General features: G+C 35.8%; 1 protein-coding gene across 2 annotated transcripts; it reads right to left on the reverse strand.

Annotated features, from left to right (window-relative positions):
* Positions 1 to 67: 67 nt before the first annotated feature.
* acp1 (acid phosphatase 1) lies at positions 68 to 19,455 on the reverse strand. 2 transcript variants are annotated; one of them, XM_062035103.1, is made up of 6 exons: positions 19,330 to 19,455; positions 18,739 to 18,812; positions 13,085 to 13,198; positions 6,187 to 6,248; positions 4,578 to 4,683; positions 68 to 267 (listed from the first exon to the last, which is right to left on the reverse strand). In XM_062035103.1, exons 1-6 carry the CDS (start codon positions 19,370 to 19,372, stop codon positions 190 to 192), a joined length of 477 nt encoding a protein of 158 aa, XP_061891087.1. In that variant the 5' UTR covers positions 19,373 to 19,455; the 3' UTR covers positions 68 to 189. The 2 variants fall into 2 exon arrangements, with proteins under 2 accessions (XP_061891087.1, XP_061891086.1); XM_062035102.1 differs by lacking the exon at positions 13,085 to 13,198 and adding an exon at positions 13,234 to 13,347 and having other exon boundaries at positions 19,330 to 19,452.
* Between the last annotated feature and the right edge of the window lie 3,854 nt (positions 19,456 to 23,309).

The raw sequence follows: 23,309 nt of genomic DNA on the forward strand, positions 1-23,309 counted from the left end.
TTGATTGATGGTTGAAATTCTACTAAACTCTTTCAAAACCTCCACAAAAACAGACATGACTTGAGGGAGTTGTATATTTTATTACAACACATGCATTGCTACGCTACTAAATGTGGTTTGAAATGCGACAAGGAAACTCGTGGTGGTCCAGTCATGACATTGACCACAGTTAGTTGCGTGATGACAATTTTAGGAGTTCACCTCCAGAAATGCTTTGCAGCATCGTTGGCACTGCTCGTACACCTTTTCAAAGTCTGCATCGCTGCCCTGCAGCCAACAAAAAAGAATGAGAAATGTCACGCTGCAGTGAAGTGGCAAACATCTTCAAACAAAATAATTGAACGGAGGTTACAAATTAAGTGCCGATAAAGCAGGGATAACTTTTTTATGATGTGGCCAAACAAATGTTTAATGGGAGTTTAAGTACTTTCAAGTCATTGTCGAGTTGCCCTAGGAGGAAACAACTTCCAGACGCACTATTTCGGTTTAAACAAATGTAGCAATCATCACCCAAAGCAAAAGCAACACTTCTAAAAACAGAAACATCTTTTTTCCCATAATAAACTAGAACACAATGTTCCTGTTATTCTGTTAATTTCTCACGCTTTGAGATTAGTATGAAAAAAGATTTGAAGAGGATGAGAGTCAAATTGTAGAAGTTATAGCATGTGGGAAGTGAATCATGTCTTTATTATTCACAAAGGATCATAAATGTATTTACAGAATACTGTGCAAGTGAAGCATTCATTTTCCATGATGAATACGGTTATGCCTAAAAATTTTTGTCAAACCACAAAACACATCTGAATGATTAAATCAAAGATCAGTTGATTACAATTTAATTCTCCATTTATTGTTTTTACATAAATGTGTATATATATATATATATATATTAGAGATGCGCGGTTTGCGGACACAACCGCGGACTCCGCGGATAATCCGCGGGTCGGGCGGGTGCATGACGAAAAAATTTTTTTTTAAATAGATTCGGGCGGGTGGCGGTTGAACCAATTCAGAAAAAAAAAATACATACCGTATTTTTCGGAATATAAATCGCAGTTTTTTTCATGGTTTGGCCATGTGTGCGACGTATACTCCGGAACGACTTATGTGTGAAATTATTAACACATTATTGTAAAATATCAAATAATATTATTTATCTCATTCGCGTCAGCGACGAAGCAAATGGCAGCCATCGTCACACACACGCCAACCAATAAGAATTCGGCGGGGGCGGGTCATGGCAGAGATGCATTGTGGGTTTTGGAATGCTAACTGCTATATGCTATAAGTACGGAGCCCCTAAAGGGACATGGGAATTTTTTTTTTTTTAGACATGTATCTCGTGGCCACGAGAAAGTATCTCGTGGCCACGAGAAAGTATCTCGTGGCCACGAGAAAGTTTCTCGTGGCCACGAGAAACTTTTTATAAAAAAAAAAAATAAATAAATAAAAAATTAATTTTTTTTTTTTTTTTTTTTTTTTTTAATAAAAAGTTTCTCGTGGCCACGAGAAACTTTCTCGTGGCCACGAGATACTTTCTCGTGGCCACGAGAAACTTTCTCGTGGCCACGAGAAACTTTCTCGTGGCCACGAGAAAGCATTGGATGCGTGCTGATGGTTTAGTGTGTGTTAAAATGGCAGTTTAGGAGTTAATATGGCTGTATTTCCAGATAGGACTTTCCCCCATGTGTGTTGTGGCAAAATGTGAATGCTTGATTAGTAGGTGTGAGACAAACACTTTATCTTCCTGGTTATTGTAACGCTACGTGTTTGACATTATTTAAGACGTTATCATGCCCGGGAAAGGACAGTTTTCCTCTTCTGTGGCTGTGGGGGGGTGGGCGTGGCTTGCGGACCTGCAGCGAAGCGCAGTGTGTCAGTTAGTCCGATGTTGATGTGATCAAACTTCTTTCTTGCTTGGAAGATACACACACAATTGTAACTGTTATTTCTTCCTGCAAATAATAAATATGTACAACGTGTTTGGATGTATTCATTTATGTAAAATTGTCATTAAATGTAATATTGCCTGACAAAAAGTGATACGACGTACGTAATATTTTGATATTTACACATCGCATATTTACACACGCGCATCTGACTAGAATACCCTTATGTGCATTACATATATCAACATCAACTACCTACTGTACTGTTTACTTGTTGAAATACCCTTTTTAGAACAAATATCTACCCACATAATTTATATGTGTATATATAATATATATATATGTGTATGTATGTATATGCATATATATATACATATATATATATATATATATATATATATATATATATATATATATATATATATATATATATGCATATATATATATATATACGTGTATGTATGTATATGCATATATATATATATATATATATATATATATATATGCATATACATACATACACGTATATATATATATATGCATATATATATATATATATATATATATATATATATATATATATATATATATATATATATATATGCATATATATATATATATATATATATATATATATATATATATATATATATATATATATATATATATATATGCATATACATACATACACGTATATATATATATATATATATATATATGCATATATATATATATATATATATATATATATATATATATATATATATATGCATATACATACATACACATATATATATATTATATATACACATATAAATTATGTGGGTAGATATTTGTTCTAAAAAGGGTATTTCAACAAGTAAACAGTACAGTAGGTAGTTGATGTTGATATATGTAATGCACATAAGGGTATTCTAGTCAGATGCGCGTGTGTAAATATGCGATGTGTAAATATCAAAATATTACGTACGTCGTATCACTTTTTGTCAGGCAATATTACATTTAATGACAATTTTACATAAATGAATACATCCAAACACGTTGTACATATTTATTATTTGCAGGAAGAAATAACAGTTACAATTGTGTGTGTATCTTCCAAGCAAGAAAGAAGTTTGATCACATCAACATCGGACTAACTGACACACTGCGCTTCGCTGCAGGTCCGCAAGCCACGCCCACCCCCCCACAGCCACAGAAGAGGAAAACTGTCCTTTCCCGGGCATGATAACGTCTTAAATAATGTCAAACACGTAGCGTTACAATAACCAGGAAGATAAAGTGTTTGTCTCACACCTACTAATCAAGCATTCACATTTTGCCACAACACACATGGGGGAAAGTCCTATCTGGAAATACAGCCATATTAACTCCTAAACTGCCATTTTAACACACACTAAACCATCAGCACGCATCCAATGCTTTCTCGTGGCCACGAGAAAGTTTCTCGTGGCCACGAGAAACTTTTTATTAAAAAAAAAAAAAAAAAAAAAAATTTTTTTTTTTATTTTTTTTAATTTTTTTTTAATAAAAAGTTTCTCGTGGCCACGAGAAAGTTTCTCGTGGCCACGAGATACTTTCTCGTGGCCACGAGATACTTTCTCGTGGCCACGAGATACATGTCTAAAAAAAAAATAATTCCCATGTCCCTTTAGGGGCTCCGTATATAAGCTACTGCCGGAGCTATTAAAATGGACCACATCAACGTTGGAGGTAACTTATAAAAACTGACAAGGACTGAACTAAAATGGCACCGAAAAGGAAATCATATACTGCAGATTACGAGCTGGACGTAGTGAAATATGCAGCAGAAAACAGCGATCGAGCAGCCATCGTCACACACGCCAACCAATAAGAATTTGGCGGGGGCGGGTCATGGCAGAGATGCATTGTGGGTTTTGGAATGCTAACTGCTCAGTCTCCTTTCTGCCTTGCATCGTCTATATTAGATATATAACAACGGGTGGGTGGCGGGCGGTTGTGGTTTTGATAAAATGTTAGGGATGGCGGGTGGATGACGACTTTTGTGATGCGGTTGCGGATGAAATAATTGCCTATCCGCGCATCTCTAATATATATATATATATATATATATATATATATATATATATATATATATATATATATATATATATATATATATATATATATATATATAGGTGTGTTGCTTCATGCCTCTTATCTTCTCTCCGGACAATACAAAAACAATATTTAACGTTAGTCTTGCTCTTAGGCAATAGAAAAAGCCACTTATGAAGGACTATGCAACACCGTCGTACATCCAGTCCCAGTGGAATAAATAAATAGTTGATTGATAACCAAACTGTACCACATAGTGAAAAATTGGTTGAGCCATGGATCCCACGAGTGTTGTGAATTTTGCCGTTCCACTTCTTGTTAGAGAACAGCGATTTTTGCAAAAAGTACTGAAACATTAAACAGTTGGATATTCACAACTTTAGAGAAAGTCTAATTAACTAACTGTGTAGTGTAAAACATTATAAGACTTGGATCCAAGATAAGGCACTGCTTTTTAAACTGTCAATCCATTTTGAAGTTTCACCTGTTGTGTTCATAATAGTTTTGAGGGCATCCATCCACACTTAGGCTATAACCAGTAAACCCAAAAACTTACAGTTTCAGGTATATTTAGACAATGAATAAGCAAAATCCTGTACAACTTACGTAATACGGGTCTTTAATGATCAGCTGCTTCTGTGGGTCGTACGAACCAAGAAGTTCAATCTTTGCTTTGTGATTTTTAACCAAATTTGCTCTCCGGTTCAACTCACTGTAGAGACAAGAGTAGAAAACATGGTTTATTGGTATTGGTATTAGTTTATTTCAAACATGCATACGATTACAATATGGTGCATCAAGAAAAAACCAGTTTCTCTTTACAAAATGTCCAAAAAGGAGTAGGAAGAAGAAGAGCTTAATTAATCCTACCCATTTTCTGTTTCATAGCAATTGCTAACACATGTATTTGTTCACTTCCTGTTCTCAATCTTTAACACAAATATAAAAATAACAAATAAATAAAGTTCTCATTAATTTATAGCTGTAATTCCCTTAGAGATAAATATAATTATCACTTTATTTGATAAGTGGCCTTATTATATTACACATCAATAATTAGCCTTGTTCATTATTTAAGTACACTTTGTTGTATATTTCTAAATGAGATTTCCAGTTCATTTTATCATCCATTATTACACCTAAAAATGTGATTTATTTTATCATGTCAATGTCTACACCATCTGTATTTGTGTTTGACCTTTTTTTCTACTATTACCGGTACTGTATAGCATTCCAGGATAGTCGGTTTTTGTCAAACCATCTCTTTATTAATTTCTTCTTTTATTATTTGTATTAGCTTCTGTATGTTCTTTCCTGAGCAAAATGTGGTCGTATTATATGCAAATAATACTAACTAAGTTTTTTGTAACTTTACATACATTCATAGAGATTGAACAATTATGGTCCCTGTATTGATATATTTATGGCTGTAGATGTGGCATATTTTTAAATACATACATTTACAAAAACCACATCTTTAACTACAATCGATGAAAATGAGTAAATATGATGACATTTTTTTAAAATAAGATTGCGCACAATTTATTTCAAAAGATTCTAGTAACTTTTTTGAAAAAGTGGTTATTTTATCTTTATTTTATTTTCAGGGGTATTTTGTGTTCTTAGTATTTATGATCGCCACAAGTAACCTTTATGTTAATAAATACCATACAGTGACAACAGCATTGAAGTTGATTTTACAAATAGAAGGAAAACTAGACCTTTTGCTCCAGATAAATTGCCCTTTTTTCAGTCTGGTCAGATTAACATTTGCTGAGAAAAATATGTGGGAGAGAAAGGGTGGGGGAAAGTGCCCAAAGAGCATAGACGAGGCATCCAAAGAACTCGGTAAGCTGCTTACAGATCAGATCTGCCGTGAGCATGTGATCTCAAAATGATCCCTAAACGTTCAAAGTAGCAAGAAATATCCCTCCCCCTTTCGAAAGAGCTTAAGGAAGGATATTGCCCATTAAAAGGAGGCATTCATCTACATGTTAGTTACAGCTAAATGTTACTGGGAATTTGTGTTGGAGAAGCATTTGTCAACTTGCGAGACATTCTAATTTTTATTCATTTTATCTGGACGCTCTAGTGTGATCCCATTATTCTTTTTAATCTGAGGTAATTATTAATAAGGAGGTCAAGGACGCTCGACACCTGACATCAGCCTTTCCGGAAAGCACTATTCAAATTCGCATGAAAAGTAAACCCTCACCTTAGATTGCTCTCGTCCATGCAGAGAATGAATTCAAAGCTCATGAAATCGTCCTTAGTCACCTGCAAATGGGAGACAAACGCAAAACAAGATTTAAAATTTTGGATCTGTATGCAAAAGCTTTCACCCCCGATGTCGTTAAAAACTTTCGTGGCTGAAGCCACCATTCCCATGCTAAACAGCGCCATTTAACAGAAAACCAAACATGAAGGCATGCAGGAAAACTGACTAAGCACCTAGCACACCCAAGCTACATTTGGGATTGGGTCAAACTTCTACCAATGCAAAAAGTCATTCCATTCTTGGGATTGGGTCAAACTTCTACCAATGCAAAAAGTCATTCCATCCCCGATACCAGTGAAGACCCCAAGATACAGAACCAGCTGACTTACCGACTTGATTGATTGAAACTTTTATTAGTAGATTGCACAGTGCAGTACATATTCCGTACAATTGCATCAATCTGCATCAGTCCATCTTAGATGAGCTTGGGCCCAGCGAAGCCGGCGGCGTTTCTGGGTGTTGTTGATAAATGGCTATCGTTTTGTATAGTAGAGTTTTAACTTGCACTTACAGATGTAGCGACGAACTGTTGTTACTGACAGTGGTTATCTGAAGTGTTCCTGAGCCCATGTGGTGATATCCTTTACACACTGTTGTCGGTTTTTGATGCAGTACCGCCTGAGGGATCGAAGGTCACGGGCCTTGCCACTTACGTGCAGTGAGTTCTCCAGGATGTCTGAACCCATCCTGGAGAAATCACTCAGGCGGTACTGCATCAAAAACCGACAACAGTGTGTAAAGGATATCACCACATGGGCTCAGGAACACTTCCCTTAATTCCTTGCAATAGCTCGTTGAGAAATGTTGTTCTTGAACTGTTCGACAATTTGCTCACGCATTTGTTCAATGTGGTGACCCTCGCCCCATCATTGTTTGTTAATGACTGAGCATTTTTTGGAAGCTGCTTTTATACCCAATCATGGCACCCACCTGTTCCCAATTAGCCTGTTCACCTGTGGGATGTTCCAAATAAGTGTTTGATGAGCATTCCTCAACTTTCTCAGTCTTTTTTGCCACTTGTGCCAGCTTTTTTGAAACATGTTGCAGGCATCAAATTCCAAATGAGCTAATGTTTGCAAAAAAATTTGGTTTTACAGTTCGAACGTTAAGTATCTTGTCTTTGCAGTCTATCCAATTGAATATAGGTTGATAAAGATTTGCAAATCATTGTAATCTGTTTTTATTTACAACATGCCAACTTCACTGGTTTTGGGTTTTGTACAATGCAACTTCAATTTGAATAATGTTAGTTTTTTTATTTTGGTGTGAACCAAGAAGTGTTTTTAATAAAGATGTACAGTAAATATCCAACAAATAATTATCGGACTGATGTGGACAATTATGTCTTACCGATAACTCCAATAATATTAACAAAATAGCTCCGGTAAAAATGTGTTAAAAAAAAAACGCTGCAAAAATCAAAATTACCCATACTATGCTTTAGGTGGGTTAGGGTGAGCAAATCAAGCTGCCGTGCGGTCAATTTCCCCTGACTCATTGTCATTGATGATCGTGTGGGACTTCACTGTTTCAGCGGAAGACATTCTACATGCTATTTGCACCAAATGTACTGCTAACATTCCACAAGGGAAAAAAATAGCTTCAACAAATCAAACTTTATCAGCCACCTGAAACGCCAGCATTGCTACAACAGTGTTGTGAAAGCCTACAAAACCGCCCACGCTGCTAAAGAAGCTGCCTCAAACCCAGCTGTAAATAAAAGTGTGCAAACACTACAGTTACATTTCAATTTAAAAATAATTTTTATAAATAACTTATCGGTCTTGAGAAGTGGAAGTTATCTGTATAGATAACGGCTTAAAAAAATAATGTGCATCCCTATCTGTTAAAGGGGCTGTTTGCAACATTCACACAGATGCATAGAGCCCGCAATTTTCCAATGTATTTGTATCTTCCGGCTTCTAGGCTGTAATCACATAACTATGTACGTACTTAACACTTGCACGCGCATTAGCTTTGGCTACTGTATAATATTAGCAATTTGGATAGTCAGTCATTTGAATTGATATTCTATCCTAACAAGACTGCAAATTATTTGTTGCTTCTCTTGGACTGCTTTTGTTTGTGTGCACATGCTCCCTGCGCATACGTGTGGACGAGATATAGTGAGTGACTGCCGTAGACACAAATTTTTGTAACATAAACTTAGTAATTGTGAAAAATATAAACAATTGTAAAACAAATGTGGGCTGTTAAACCACTAATGAAAACATGGTGGTTTTTTGCCAATGGTGTTTTTGTTGTATTTTTTGCTTTGAAAAATGTAACTGAGGAAGTTGCAAACAGCACCTTTAAGACACCACATACATGCAACACGTCACTAATGTATTTGTGTTTCTCCATCACTTTACCCCAATAAACTAATAGCATTGTTCCCCAGGCTGCCCATTGTCAAGTAGTCCCTGCTAGAGCACAACCTGACTCCCACATTGATGGTAATCCTGGTTTGAACTTGCATGTTCCTCGCTACCCTTCATTCTCACACTCATGAAACACCGGTAATCCCTCAAGTTAAACCAAAAAGAGGCTGACAGAAAACTCGGTTTGGGAAATATTTGACCCAGAGTTTAAGTTGAAAAGGACAAGCATACTGCCTTACCTTCATCAGTGCTAAACAAATTATTAAGGGAAGAATCAACTACATTTATGTTTCTTCCGACGTTCATGATATAGCAATATGAGAAAATATAATACATTTGAGTCAAAGAAAAGTAAATATGTATTTTGTAGCAAAACAAATAGGACACCAATGAAAAGCTACGGTAATAGAATAATGTCATTCCAAGGATTAGGAAGATACGGCCTACAGGCCAACACTATATCGCGGACAAAGTACAGAGGACGTTAGTAAAACTACTAATACTATACCTTTAAAGGACCTCATGTGTTTAGATTACGTGTCCCACTGGACGTATTTTTTATTTTGACTGCAATACAATTGGATTTTTGGCTCCACAATTGAAATCTTCCCTCACCACATCGTGTTTTAAATACATGAGTATTTAAGTGAAACATTTTAAAAATGCTTTAGGATGACATTCTGTGATATTTTGTGTCCAAATATTGGGATCTGTAAATTGATTTAAATCATGCAAGACAGTAACAACCTGTGATTAAGCATGATTATCTAAAATTGAGTGTATATGATCTAATTTTAGAAATGTATCATTGGACAGCACTAATTAATTTATATAAAAATAGATATAATATTTATAAAATCAAAAAAAAAAAAAAAAAATTTATGTGCCACATCAGGACAATTACGGCCACACAGAAAAGTGAAAAAAAATACCGGTAAGTACAAACAATGTATGAGAAAAAGTTGAAATGTTGAATGTTACAAAAGGTCACACTAATTAATGCTTACTAATAATTAGTTGCTTTGTCACCTATAATACAACGAGCAGTTCTGTCTTTAAATAAATATACTTAACTATCTATCATATATTCACTTACATTGGTTTGATTTGTGCATGTTAAACAAGCAAAAGATTGATAATATCCAAGTGGGGAAATTTGTGAAGTCATAATAATTTAAAGAAACCTTTTTGGCCCATAATGAGGTGGGGAAGGGACCCCTGCTTACCAATTTTGCCATTTTTTTGGTCCTGCCGGGACCACTGATGAGGATGTGAGAGGAAAAAGCTTGTGCCTAACAGTCCCTCCCCATTACCACTTTTGTCAAAAATTAACAGCTTAGCAAAGTTTGATAATACCTTCTTGTGTGCATAGTAAAAGCATATACCAAACTCTTGTCAACCTTTGTCAGTTTAAGAGGAATGACAAGTAGTTGGTAATCAGATTTATCTCTACTTTTCTTTCTCTAACCATGCCTTAAAAATAATAAATAGGAATTGTATTATTTAATTATTATTTATTTTAATGTTTTCGAGGGCGAAAGGTGCGTTGCTAGGCTTGAAAACATGCATTTGTCAAAAACTAAATGATAAAAGGCCAAATTTTGAGAATGATGTGTTTTGGCCTAATGTCACGCTCATTTCTTGACAAGTACAAAAAAAACGCCAACTCCCGAAAAGCACGTTAAAAAATGTTGGTTGATTTTTGATGAAGGGAAAACACCCTACAAATATAATCCAAAACAGATTAACAAATCAGAGTGTTGGTTAATTTTTTCTAATCAATGGGGTGTCAATTCGACCAGTTTGCAGAAAGGAGAGAGGGCAAAAAAGTGACTAGAGAGGAAAACGAAGGGACAAGAGGGGAAAAGTGGTAATAGTTAATAAAGGAGGCGAAAAAGGGAACGTTAAAAATGCAAGAGCCTGTCAAAGCTCATTTTGGGGGCAAAGACTGAGACTCTGCAGTTCTGCTTTGAGGAGATTAGACCAAAATCTAGCTGGACAGGTTTGCAGAGGGACAAAGTAGCAAGACAAGAGATCTGAGGAACCGGGAAAAATCCATGCCCTCTTAGGAGGTGGGGTTGGGGGCGGGGGGGAATTGAGGGCACATGGACGCATGAATTGAACTGAGAAAAAAAATACCGTACATGGACAAACAACTCTGAAATTTTAGGTTGGCTTGAGCATTTGGAACATAACAAGGATACAAAATTATGGACGGCTCCTTTTTGCTGCCTTGTGATTCATCGCCTGCAGCCAAGGGATAAAGAGGCTGACCGCTCGGAAATACTTGATAGATTATTAAAAGATTTTGGAAAAATAGAAAACCCGCCAGAAATCTCGTTTCAGATTGTCCATAATAATCCGTTCTGACAATGCTTTTGTTTGGCACACATTTTATGCAGCAGAATAAGCAGGGCCATGAGGGCCCACTGTTTACCTTAGGAAGCTAAATCCTGCCAAGTGGAACCTAAAGCTCAACAAAGACTTCCCTGCAACAGTTTTACTCTTTGATAAGCCTAGAAATACAAAAATAAAGTCCCCAGACACCGATTTATCGGTTTAAGTAGGACATTTCTGATGGAAATAGATTACAGTCAACGGAAAGTTATTATCAAATGGCATTAAGGATGTGTCAACTTAACGTACTGGCATTAAATTATGACTGACCCTTAAAAAATATAATTGACTTTACCAGCATATTGGAAATAAAAAGTGTAAGTATTTGAAATGCAGATGACATGTTCTTTATTGAATTATCATTATTTAGAGACATACTAAAGACCCAAATACAGAATTTCCTCTAATGGTGGCTAAAGGTGTTTATCTAAAGTTCAAGTTAAAGTTAAAGTACCAATGATTGTCAAACACAAGGTGTGGCGAAATTATTCTCTGCATTTGACCCATCACCCTTGTTCACCCCCTGGGAGGTGAGGGGAGCAGTGGGCAGCAGCGGTGCCGCGCCCGGGAATAATTTTTGGTGATTTAACGCCCAATTCCAACCCTTGATGCTGAGTGCCAAGCAGGGAGGTAATGGGTCCCATTTTTATAGTCTCGGCCGGGGCTTGAACTCACAACCTACCGATCTCAGGGCGGACACTCTAACCACTAGGCCACTGAGTAGGTGGCCTATAGTGCACTGTGCACTACCTCTATTGAGTAGTGCACTAGTGCACTACTCAACTGCAGAGAGAACCAGGCATCATCATTTGTAGGGGAAGAACCTTATATGTACCAATGCATTTACATTTTAATTCCACATATATTTTTGTGTAATTTTTCAATGCATAATTAAAGAAAGACATGAGTCTAGCAGATTTTTTTGCATCAATCTTCTAATGCTTGCCCCTATCTGGCAGCTAATGCTTTTTTAAATGTGCACTATACAATTGCCATACATGTACTTAGGTAAAGACATCTGCCAGTATACATTGTAAAGGTCATTATAGACAGCATTTTTTAATATAAATCCTCTATTTCAAGTAAGTTGCCTATTAATACGAGTGGACAGCATACCTGGCAATAAACTTGTGCAGAGCATCCACAGGTTGAAGGCTACTATGAGGCAATCGGTACACACTAAAAAATGCTGGGTTAATTTGATAACCCAATTTATGAGTTGCGAGTGTTGGGTTGAATTTCCGAGTTATTTTAACGAAGAGCAATTTCTGGGTTTTAAAAATTATGAACCATTTTTGGGGTGTTTTTCAATGAGTAACGCATTTTGGGGTAAAAGGTTTTTTTTTAATTAAAAGTAACTTTTTGCTTGAAGGGAATTTTATTCTGGATTAATCTCATTAAAATTATTTACAATCTCACATTTTATGTACATGAACATATTTGAACATACTGAATAGGACTGCTATGACCATACACGGCAATTCTTGTAAAAAAATGTCATTCATATCTTGCTTTTGAGTATATTTTAATGGAATAAAAATAATTGTGATCAGTATTTGGGAAGGAGTAAGACAAACCAGCAGTAAAATTTGTCATTTTTAACCAACTATTGGGTCAAGAAGCGCTAAATTGCGCAACTCAATAGTTGGGTTGGGAATAACCCAACATTGTAGTGAGCATAACTCAGCTTTTGTGTTAAATAAATTAAACCCAATAAATGGGTTATGAATAACCCAACATTGAGGTAGCATAACTCAACTTTTGGGTTAAATAATTCAACGCAAAAGTTGGGTTGAAAAAATTAACACAAAATGTTGAGTTAAAATAACTCAAATAAGGGTCTCGTCCTTTTTTGAACCAGCAATTGGGTTATATTTGTAACCCAACATTTTTTAGTGTGTACCTGTCATTAATTATTACTTATTTAGAACATAAAAGTAACTGGAGAAAAGCAAGTTGTACAGAGATGAGCATCCTCAAAATGTTACATACAAGACCTCGCACTAGTGTTCAACACATACACACCAAATGGCAATGTACACAACATGTGGTTGTACCTGTCGGGCCCTATGACTGCTCTCAATGCCATGCCCCTTTAGACAGGCTAGCCCACGGCCATCTGGCGAGCAGCCTATATTCCAGTCGGATGTGGCGCCACTGTCTATGAGCCACTGAAACAACACAGAACAAAGGTGGATGATCATACCTGCTTGGCCACATGCCTCATGGGCACGCCGTGCCTCTTCATGCAGGCCAGACCGCGATTGTCGGGGGGGTTTCCTATCTCATAGGTGGAGGTGGCGGCACTGTCTATTCTCCACTGGGCAGAGTAGAGCACAGAGAATAAGAACACAACAAATGATGACTTCACTCATAATATTTTTCTCGTTTGATAACTCCAAAAGACACATTTTATCAAGATACATAGGGCGGACTGTTTTTGTTGTTGTTTATAGCTCAAACCCATCTTTTGCTTTGGAATTATCTTAAGTTGGACAAACCTTTTGCTAATGCTCTGATTCACCACCCCCTCAGTAGGCACAACTATATTTTATCTAATTAAATGACATACAAAAAATGTAACTTATGTTAAATAATAATATATTAACATTATTAATATATTAATAATGATATATTAATATATTAACCTAACAAATACAACAACCCTTCGAGAACTATCTTTAAAGTCAATGTGTTGATTATTGTAATTAACATATTTCTGTATGATTACTAGGGATGGAAATCAAAAAACCGGTTCTTGTTCAGAACTGGTTCCCACTGTATCAATTCCTTGGAATTGCTTGCCATTTTTTCAAACGGTTCCCTTAATGATTCCGATGGGCAGGAATTATGTCGTTACGCAACGCGCGTAGGGACGTCAAACAGCAACATGGTGCGCGTAAACACTTCCGAGTTTGGCTACATTTTACAACAAACGATTGCAACAGCGCTACTTGTAATAAATGCAAAGTTGCTATTTCATTAAGAGGAGGACACACGATCAATATGCTGAAACATTTGAACTCACAGCATGCAATAACTATAAATAAATGTCGCGTTTTTTAACCGAGTCAATCTCATCCCAGCAGCAGTCTTCTGTCGTAAATACAAGGTACTAACACCGCCTACAATATTAGCGCAATTACCTGTTAAATTGAAATTAATGCCTTCTCATTTAAATAAGCATGACTCATGGAACTGAAAGTCAAGCTATTTAGACATAAATGGATTGCTTACCCGAAATCAAAAAGGAAATGTGCCCGGCCAGCTGGGCCAGACAAACAACTGTCCATCGAGTGAGTCCCTCTAATAACGACCATTATATACAGCACGTTATACGTTTCACTTCAACTACAATCAATACGCTGTCTGGTTAAATTAGCTGTGTACAAACAAAACATGAAATGCGGGCTAATACTTTACAGATACTGTAATATGATTGTTCATGTTTTTCAGTCGGTACAGATTGGTGTCGTATTGCAGTGTTGTGCATTACAAACTCAAACGCGTTTCGTGTTGTTGTAGAAGCTAGCTTATCTCTTGCCATAGTTAGCTGTTACGGAAAATACTGTAGCATGCCATCGTGTTACTACGATAGAAAAATAGTTCCTCAGTGTTCGCTCTTACAGTAACAACGTCGCAACAGCTTGGTTATTATACAGGTTACGAAACGTAAATGAAATATTGTTGATGTTTTTTTTAATGCATTTTTAAAGTGATTTAGAAGTAGAATTGATTGCTCCCATTAGATGCATTGCTAGCCACCTAGAACGAGCCGATTTTTAAATGTTAGAAAGCAAAAGAAAAAAAACAACCTTTTGTCTTCTTGTCTCTCATAATGATTGTGAACGATAGCTAAAATATTTTTTTTAAAGTACTGTTCCCTTTTAATGTATTTGATTGTGGAACATATTAGCCGCCACATCTTCAAAATATTTGGATTTTTTTACGTGAAAACTAAATAAAGTAATATAATGTATTGTAGCGTCCAGTAGACACACAAAGTCCAACGTTCTTTTTAGCTTTTATTGCCAATTTTATGTTAACAAGGGCCCATTTTTTCCCCCCTCCGTGCACACACGTCTTTCTTCGTGTTTCACGCCCAGACACACAACACTTCCTCATTCTTCGCCGACATGATGTGTTCGCAGACCATGGGAAAAATAAACATACACTTTAACACCAGCAGATAGTTAGTTACAGTTAGAATGGATATATATAGTTTATTATTTGCGCACTAGTGATGCACTGAACATTTGGCTGCCGATCACCGAACAGCACTGCTGAAATCAAATGTGGTGATGGCGTAAGACATACGCATAGGGTTGTCTGGATCGAAGGCAGCATGTCCGCGATGTGGACGTAATTTATTGTATCCGAGATACAGTGAGCTTTAAAATTATTTTTTAAGGAGAGGAAGGCTACCAGCAGCGCAAATAAAGTACAACGTCAGGCTCACTGCAGCTCGCTTTTCATTGCGGAAATGAAGTGACAGAATTAAAGATTCTCTCTACATAAGTACAGTCCACAATAACACCAGACATACTTTAGACGCTAGATTTGTTTTTAATTTTAATAAAGAAACAGTGACTAAAAGGATTGGAGAAATCTCTAGAACAAAAAATTATTCTCAACAAAGTACCTTTTACGATAAGCAGCAACAATCGAAAAATAAAGCAAAATTATGTTATGTAAGAAAAAAAATATGTCAATACTATACTTAAAACCAGATTTATTTGAAATGTATTTATTTTTTTGCCATTTTAAAAGAAAATATTTTCACAATAGCAAGTAATGTGATGACCTCGTATTGAACACGCCCCCACCGCCACAGGTATTTGGACAATCTAAGAAAAACCCTGTAGATTTTTTAGAGTTCATCAGTCTATTTTCCAGGGAGATGATAAAGATTCTCAAAAGTTTTACAAATGTTACTGTAACATTCCTGTGTAATTTCCACATATTTATTTATAATATTTTTTTCTTATATTTATTCTGAAAAACCTTTTTTTTCTATGCTGTGTATTTGCCTTTTAAGACCTCACTGTTGGCTTAATAAGGTCACGTTACCTGTAAACTAAACAAAATTGATGCTAATCCACACTTTGTCCTCTTTATTTCCCAGGTAACAATCAATAAGAGAACCGATAAGGAACCAAATTATTAAGCAAAACTAAAAGTGAAATCAGAACCGGAAAAACCACACACAGCAAGACGCAACAGTCAAACAAAACTAAGGATTATTACTATAACGGCCTGCAGTGTTTGTATTACATTTCATGACATTGTCAATTGCTATAGTGAATGCCAGTGTTGGCGTTAACGCACTTTTAGTGTCTTTTTACGCATTGAAATCACAAAGGATGTGCATTTTCGCAGAGTTTTTTTGTTTTTTTTTACCGACCCTGCCTTCTCCAGGTCAAAACTCCAGTTTGCTTCTTTTTTTAAATGTTTGATCGATTATCGCTTTCTGCCGGTGTTTTGTCTTGTTTATTGTTAAGGTGCGCTCTTATCACGTCGTTACTTGAGGACCGGCACGTCTCTCTCTCTCTCTGGCCAGGAGCGCGAGGACGCACCTGCACGCTGACAGCGGGAGCAAGCGCGCTGTCACAAAGACAATGTCAGTGTCGTGACTTAGAAAAGATAACCAGGTCAAATTTCCGTCCTCGTTTATTGCGTTTTTATTGGTCGTCTTCAAAGTAATGAACTTTCCGGTACAATTTCTTAAATTTTGATTCGCCGGAAGTTTTATCAATCACAAATACTGCCTCCGTTTGCACTCGGACAACTTTACTGCGAGGGGCTGTCAATAGAAAGACTTCACTGAGGTGTAAAGTCAACTTTTTTGACTTCATCATGTGCCATGTCTCCAGTGAATGAGTTGTTTCAGTCTTTGTGAGTCCATGGAAACTTCACTTTTATTTCCCGCTGGATCGACATTGTTCCAGGATGGAGACAGGCTAGCTGTTAGATTCAAGCTAACCAGCCCCCGACCAGACTCTTCCACCTCAAAAACATACTTTGCAGGTCAACAAATATGTGTCTTTTGAAGTGTTAATGTGCGAAGAGTGTTCAAAAGGAGTCTCTTGGAGAAGTGGCTGACAAGTTAACAAGTGTCGCTCGCATCGCTGACAGTGACATCATCACCGTCATTGTTTACTGAAGCAGAGATGCTGACTCTGCCTTATGATAAACGCACATGCGTCGTCAGGATATGCTTTTTATCGTTATAGACTTATCAGATTTCATTTTTTATTATCTATAGCAGGAGTGTCAAAAGTGTGGCCATTTGCGGCCCGCAGCTCATTAGCTGGCCCACGGCACATTCTAAAAATACTATTAAAATACAGTAAACAAAAAAATAAAAAAAGTGGAATAAAAAAGCTTACAGGTGAAATGTAATTTAGAAAAAGTTGCAATGTTGACTAATAAAACAAAGCTGTTTATTTTCTTTAAAACTGTCATTGCTCAAAACATAATATTGAATCAAAATCAATGTTTTTATGGATTACTGACCTACACAAGGCTCCGATTACTTCACATCAAGTATTCCACTTTGAAAAATATTTTTTGTGGAAGATTTTGCTATTTTGCGTTGGCCATAAAAACACATACTTTTCTTTGACAAAAAGGGCAGAAAACAAACAAACAAAAAAACAACATGAAAAAAAACCCAGAATTGACGGATAGATCTGAAGTTGATGAATGTTTATAACTGAACACATTTACATATACATAAAAATGTGTTTTCTTTTGTATTATTTTTTTAATGAATTGTTTATGACAACCTTTTTCCAAAACACAATATAGAATGTGAGATGTTGGATATTTCTCATTGCAGAGAGCTCAAACCACGCGTAAACGTTTTTGTGTATCTGTATGCGGAGTAAAACTATGGAACAAACTGGACTTACAACACAAGCAATGCCAAACTATTAATCGATTTAAACTATTATAAAAAAAATCGGGTCTGGTTCAAATATAGAGATGAGGGTCTTTAATTTGACCTGCTGTTGTACTCTGTCTCAAAGTGTTAACATGTGCTCAATGTTTCCTTACCATTATTACTATGTTGTCTACTACCATTGTTGGTATTTTGTCTATTACCATTGTTGGTATATTCACTCTTCTTACATTGTTGATACAAATTATTGTTACAGTGTAATAATTATTGTTACCTGTGGTAATGCCACCATGATACAACATTTGTACAATACTTAAACAAAGTAACAGTGAAACTCAATGTATTAATCACTGAATTGAGAACTGGGGGTGGGATTAAATATGTTATCTTCTTCCCACTCCCTTTCAGGCAAAACTGGACCATCATGGTTCATGCTTACACACTGTACATTACCTTTTGCATTATATTAATTTATATCATTGCGTGTTGTCTACCTTGTACTTTAAAAAAAAAATGTTTTATGTCATTGCCTGAAATAAATGAATAAAATGAAATGAAGATATAACAGGATAATGCATACATTTATCATTTGTTTTCAAAACGGTTACAAAAAAGTGGGACCCCAAAAATTTACTGTGGGACCCCGTTTTTATGACTTGATGGGGTCCCTGGGACCCCATTTTGAAAATTCCTAGCGCCAACACTGGCTTTAACAGCAGACATGTATCCTAAATGTGTGCTTTACATGTATCCTAAATGTGTGCTTTACAGTAATTCAGCACCATATCACACATTTAAGTACCATACCTTATCAACAGCACCTGCATCAGTTGCCATCTTCCTAAATACGGCCTCTGCAATGGGGGATCTGCAGATGTTCCCTATAAAAGAAAACATTTGAACATATTTCACTCAATGTAAAGCAAAAGCAACACACACCACTTTCCAAAATCTCACTGTCAACACGTTGTATTGTCATGCAGTGTTTTTAGTGTATCACAAAACTGCACTGTCTATAAAAAAAGGTATAGGGCTTTTTTAAGGCTTAAATTGCTGCTGCTATCGTGGACGTTGAACTTTAACAGCCGTTATCAGGTTCCAGGTTTACTCATGGTCGTATTATGAATGAAGAAAACGTAGCTCCGCGTGTTTATAAAAAACATTCTACTCCAGTTACACCATTATTGACACTGAATAGAAGAGTATACACATTAAAGTAGATGTGGATACTAGCAAAAGTTCCCCTCAGCATTAACAGTCATTCAGTTGACTACATTTTAGTGAACACATTAGCGAACAAAGTCCGTCGACGATTTAATAAATCATTAATACATGACACCCACTGTCTAGTAATGTCAACATGTTTTGCTTTGTTGAAATAAAAACTAAGTATCTTACCCAAACAGACAAACAGAACAGATTTTGTGCCTGAGACCGCCATTATGCTGCTCGGGTCCTTGATGACGCAGTATTGGTGGCCAACATGTGCCTGAACAAAATATAAAAGTACAGTAGAAGCTGAATTAAAATTAAAATACAGTTATAATATTTTGAATTTGCCATGATTGGTCATGATTATAGTTTTGTACGATTAAACAGGAAATGCAAAAAATAATAATGTTGTGGCACGATCATCAGCGACCTTATATTAAGTACAAGAAATATAATTCTTCTGAAAAAAATGTCAACCTTGTCAATCTTATTTTTAAAACAACCGAACAAAACTGTGCACAAAGAAAGCAGAAAGAAAGGAAACAGTTAAACAACGGTTAAAACATTTAAAACAGGTTTCCTGACAGTTTTATTCCTAGTTATAAGCACGTGCAGATGCAGGGGCTGCGTAACTCCAGGGGGAAGGCATGGCTCCTCAGAACACCGGGTGCTGGGGGTTATTTTCTATAATTGCTACTTTGCTGCCTTGACATGAAGGGAAATAAAACCTAAAAGGTCTATTACTTGTCCCAACTGCTATCTAGAATGACACACACACACACACACACACACACACACATCTATACACACACACACACACACACACACACACACACACACACACATATATATATATATATATATATATATATATATATATATATATATATATATATATATATATATATATATATATATATATATATATATATATACATATATATATATATATATATATATATATATATATATATATATATATATATATATATATATATATATATATATATACACACACACACAGTATATACCTGTATATACACATTGAAATATATATATATATATATACACATTGAAATGAGAAAGTGTGTGTGTGTACATATATATATATATATATATATATATATATATATATATATATATATATATATATATATATATATATATATATATATATATATATATATATATATATATATATATATATATGTATGAATATAGTACAGGCCAAAAAAAAAGTTTGGACACACTTTCTCATTTCAATGTGTTTTCTTTATTTTCATGACTATTTACCTTGTAGATTATCACTGAAGGCATCAAAACTATGACACCTTTGAAGTGAAAACCATTTCAGGTGACTACCTCTTGAAGCTCATAGAGAGAATGCCAAGAATGTGCAAAGCAGTAATCAGAGCAAAGGGTGGCTATTTTGAAGAAACAAAAATATAAAACATGTTTTCAGTTAGTTCACCTTTTTTTGTTAAGTACATAACTCCACATGTGTTCATTCATAGTTTTGATGCCTTTAGTGACAATCTACAATGTACATGTCATGAAAATAAAGAACACGCATTGAATGAGAAAGTGTGTCCAAACTTTTTTTTTGGCCTGTACTATATTCATATATATATATATATATATATATATATATATATATATATATATATATATATATATATATATATATATATATATATATATATATATATATATATATATATATATATATATATATATATATATATATATATATATATATATATATATATATATATATATAATTTCTACAACTCTTATTTTTTTGTGATAGAGTGATTGGAGCACATACTTGTTGGTCACAAAAAACATACATGAAGTTTGGTTATTTTATGAATTTATTATGGGTCTACTGAAAATGTGACCAAATCTGCTGGGTCAAAAGTATAAATACAGCAATGTTAATATTTGGTTACATGTCCCTTGGCAAGTTTCACTGCAATAAGGCGCTTTTGGTAGCCATCCACAAGCATCTGACAAGCTTCTGGTTGAATTGTTGACTACTCCTCTTGACAAAATTGGTGCAGTTCAGCTAAATGTGTTGATTTTCTGACACGGACTTGTTTCTTCAGCATTGTCCACACGTCAGGACTTTGGGGAGGCCATTCTAAAACCTTAATTCTAGCTGATTTAGCCATTCTTACCCCTTTTGACGTGTGTTTGGGGTCATTGTCCTGTTGGAACACCCAACTGCGCCCAAGACCCAACCTCCGGGCTGATGATTTTAGGTTGTCCTGAAGAATTTGGAGGTAATCCTCCTTTTTCATTGTCCCATTTAAAGCACCAGTTCCATTGGCAGCAAAACAGACCCAGGGCATAATAGTACCACCACCATGCTTGACGGTATGTATGGTGTTCCTGGGATTAAAGGCCTCGCCTTTTCTCCTCCAAACATATTGCTGGGTATTGTGGCCACACAGCTCAATTTTTGTTTCATCAGACATCACATGGACAAACAGAAGACCTTCTGGAGGAAAGTTCTGTGGTCTGTACTTAAATTCTTCAGATCTCCCATTTCAACCCGACAGAACACTCAGTGTGCTTTGATGCACATCTGGACGTAGGAGCAAAATTAAAATAAATCTCTAGGGCAAAAAGATAAGAGCAAATTGGACGCAATTTTAAATACACGGATGGTCAGCATCAACTCTAAACTGTTTTCATTGACTTTAGTGTGTAATCCAGGATCCTTATAATGTTTTGGGCAAGTGGCAACAAGATGAAAGAGAAACCTTTCAACTGTATTGAAGTACGTGCAGAACAAAGAACATCCACTTGCAAGAAATACTCGCCATAAAACAACTGTCATGGCTGCTTAAACAGTTGTCTTCTCCACATCCTTTCGCTAATAACTGACTTTTTGTTGTGAAGTCTGCCTGTTATTCTTTTTTCAATAACCATAGATTACTATAATCAGTGAATCACGATTATATAATAATCTAATAAGATTGTAAGGTGACGTGTCATGTAGCCTGTAGTTTTAATTAGTTTCTGTTCAAATAATGTAAGTGAACAAGGTTCTTTTGAGATCTTGGATATGTTTGAATTCCGAAAAAAATAAACCCTTTGGGGTAAATCTGTTCCAGTGTCAAACTGGTACCAGGAAAAAAAAATGTGTACACATATCCGGCAGGCATTTTTGGTAAGTAACATTAATGTGACGGTTCAAATCTGTGCCACTTGTGCCAATGTTTATTGTTTGTCAAAATTTTAAAATTTGAACAACTTTTGGTGCACTTAACTTTCCAATGTTTGTTTTTGTGTATGTTTCACAACCCTTTGATTAGCCATTTGACATTGAAACAGTCCCAAGAATTGTACTTTTCCTTGTGTAGTTTGCCTGTTTGTTAGTTTTTATCATTAACCATTAATTATTTATTGGAATCAATGAATTACAAACCCCAAAACCAGTAAAGTTGGCACGTTGTGCAAATCCTTTTCAACCTATATTCAATTGAATAGACTGCAAAGACAAGATACTTAATGTTCGAGCTGGAAAACGTTGTTATTTTTTGCAAATATTAGCTCATTTGGAATTTGATGCCTGCAACATGTTTCAAAAAAGCTGGTACAAGTGGCAAAAAAGACTGAGAAAGTTGAGGAATGCTCATCAAACACTTATTTGGGACATCCCACAGGTGAACAGGCTAATTGGGAACATGTGGGTGCCATGATTGGGTATAAGAGCAGCTTCCATGAAATGCTCATTCATTCACAAACAAGGATGGAGCAAGGGTCACCACTTTGTGAACAAATGCGTGAGCAAACTATCAAACAGTTTAAGAACAACATTTCTCAACGAGCTATTGCAAGGAATTTAGGGATTTCACCCTCTACGGTCCGTATTATCATCAAAAGGTTCAGACATCCTGGAGAAATCACTGCACGTAAGTGGCAAGGCCCGTGACCTTCGATACCTCAGGCGGTACTGCATCAAAAAGCGAGTGTGTAAAGGATATCACCACATGGGCTCAGGTACACTTTAGAAAACCACTGTCAGTAACTACAGTTTGTCGCTACATCTGTAAATGCAAATTAAAAGTCTACTATGCAAAGCGAAAGTCATTTATCAACAACACCCAGAAACGCTGCCGATTTGGCTGTGCCCGAGCTCATTTCAGACGGACTGA

Source organism: Entelurus aequoreus, linkage group LG23 (genome assembly GCF_033978785.1).
Source record: "Entelurus aequoreus isolate RoL-2023_Sb linkage group LG23, RoL_Eaeq_v1.1, whole genome shotgun sequence".
NCBI lineage: Eukaryota > Metazoa > Chordata > Actinopteri > Syngnathiformes > Syngnathidae > Entelurus > Entelurus aequoreus.

What these genes read in the sequence shown, in the direction of transcription:
- acp1 (XM_062035103.1), bottom strand. Translation starts at nt 19,372, where the DNA reads ATGGCGGTCTCAGGCACAAAATCTGTTCTGTTTGTCTGTTTGG. An exon ending in ATGGACGAGAGCAATCTAAG is followed by an intron (nt 4,684 to 6,186) that starts GTGAGGGTTTAC and finishes TTGTCTCTACAG; the next exon opens with TGAGTTGAACCGGAGAGCAA. An exon ending in TCATTAAAGACCCGTATTAC is followed by an intron (nt 268 to 4,577) that starts GTAAGTTGTACA and finishes TGTTGGCTGCAG; the next exon opens with GGCAGCGATGCAGACTTTGA.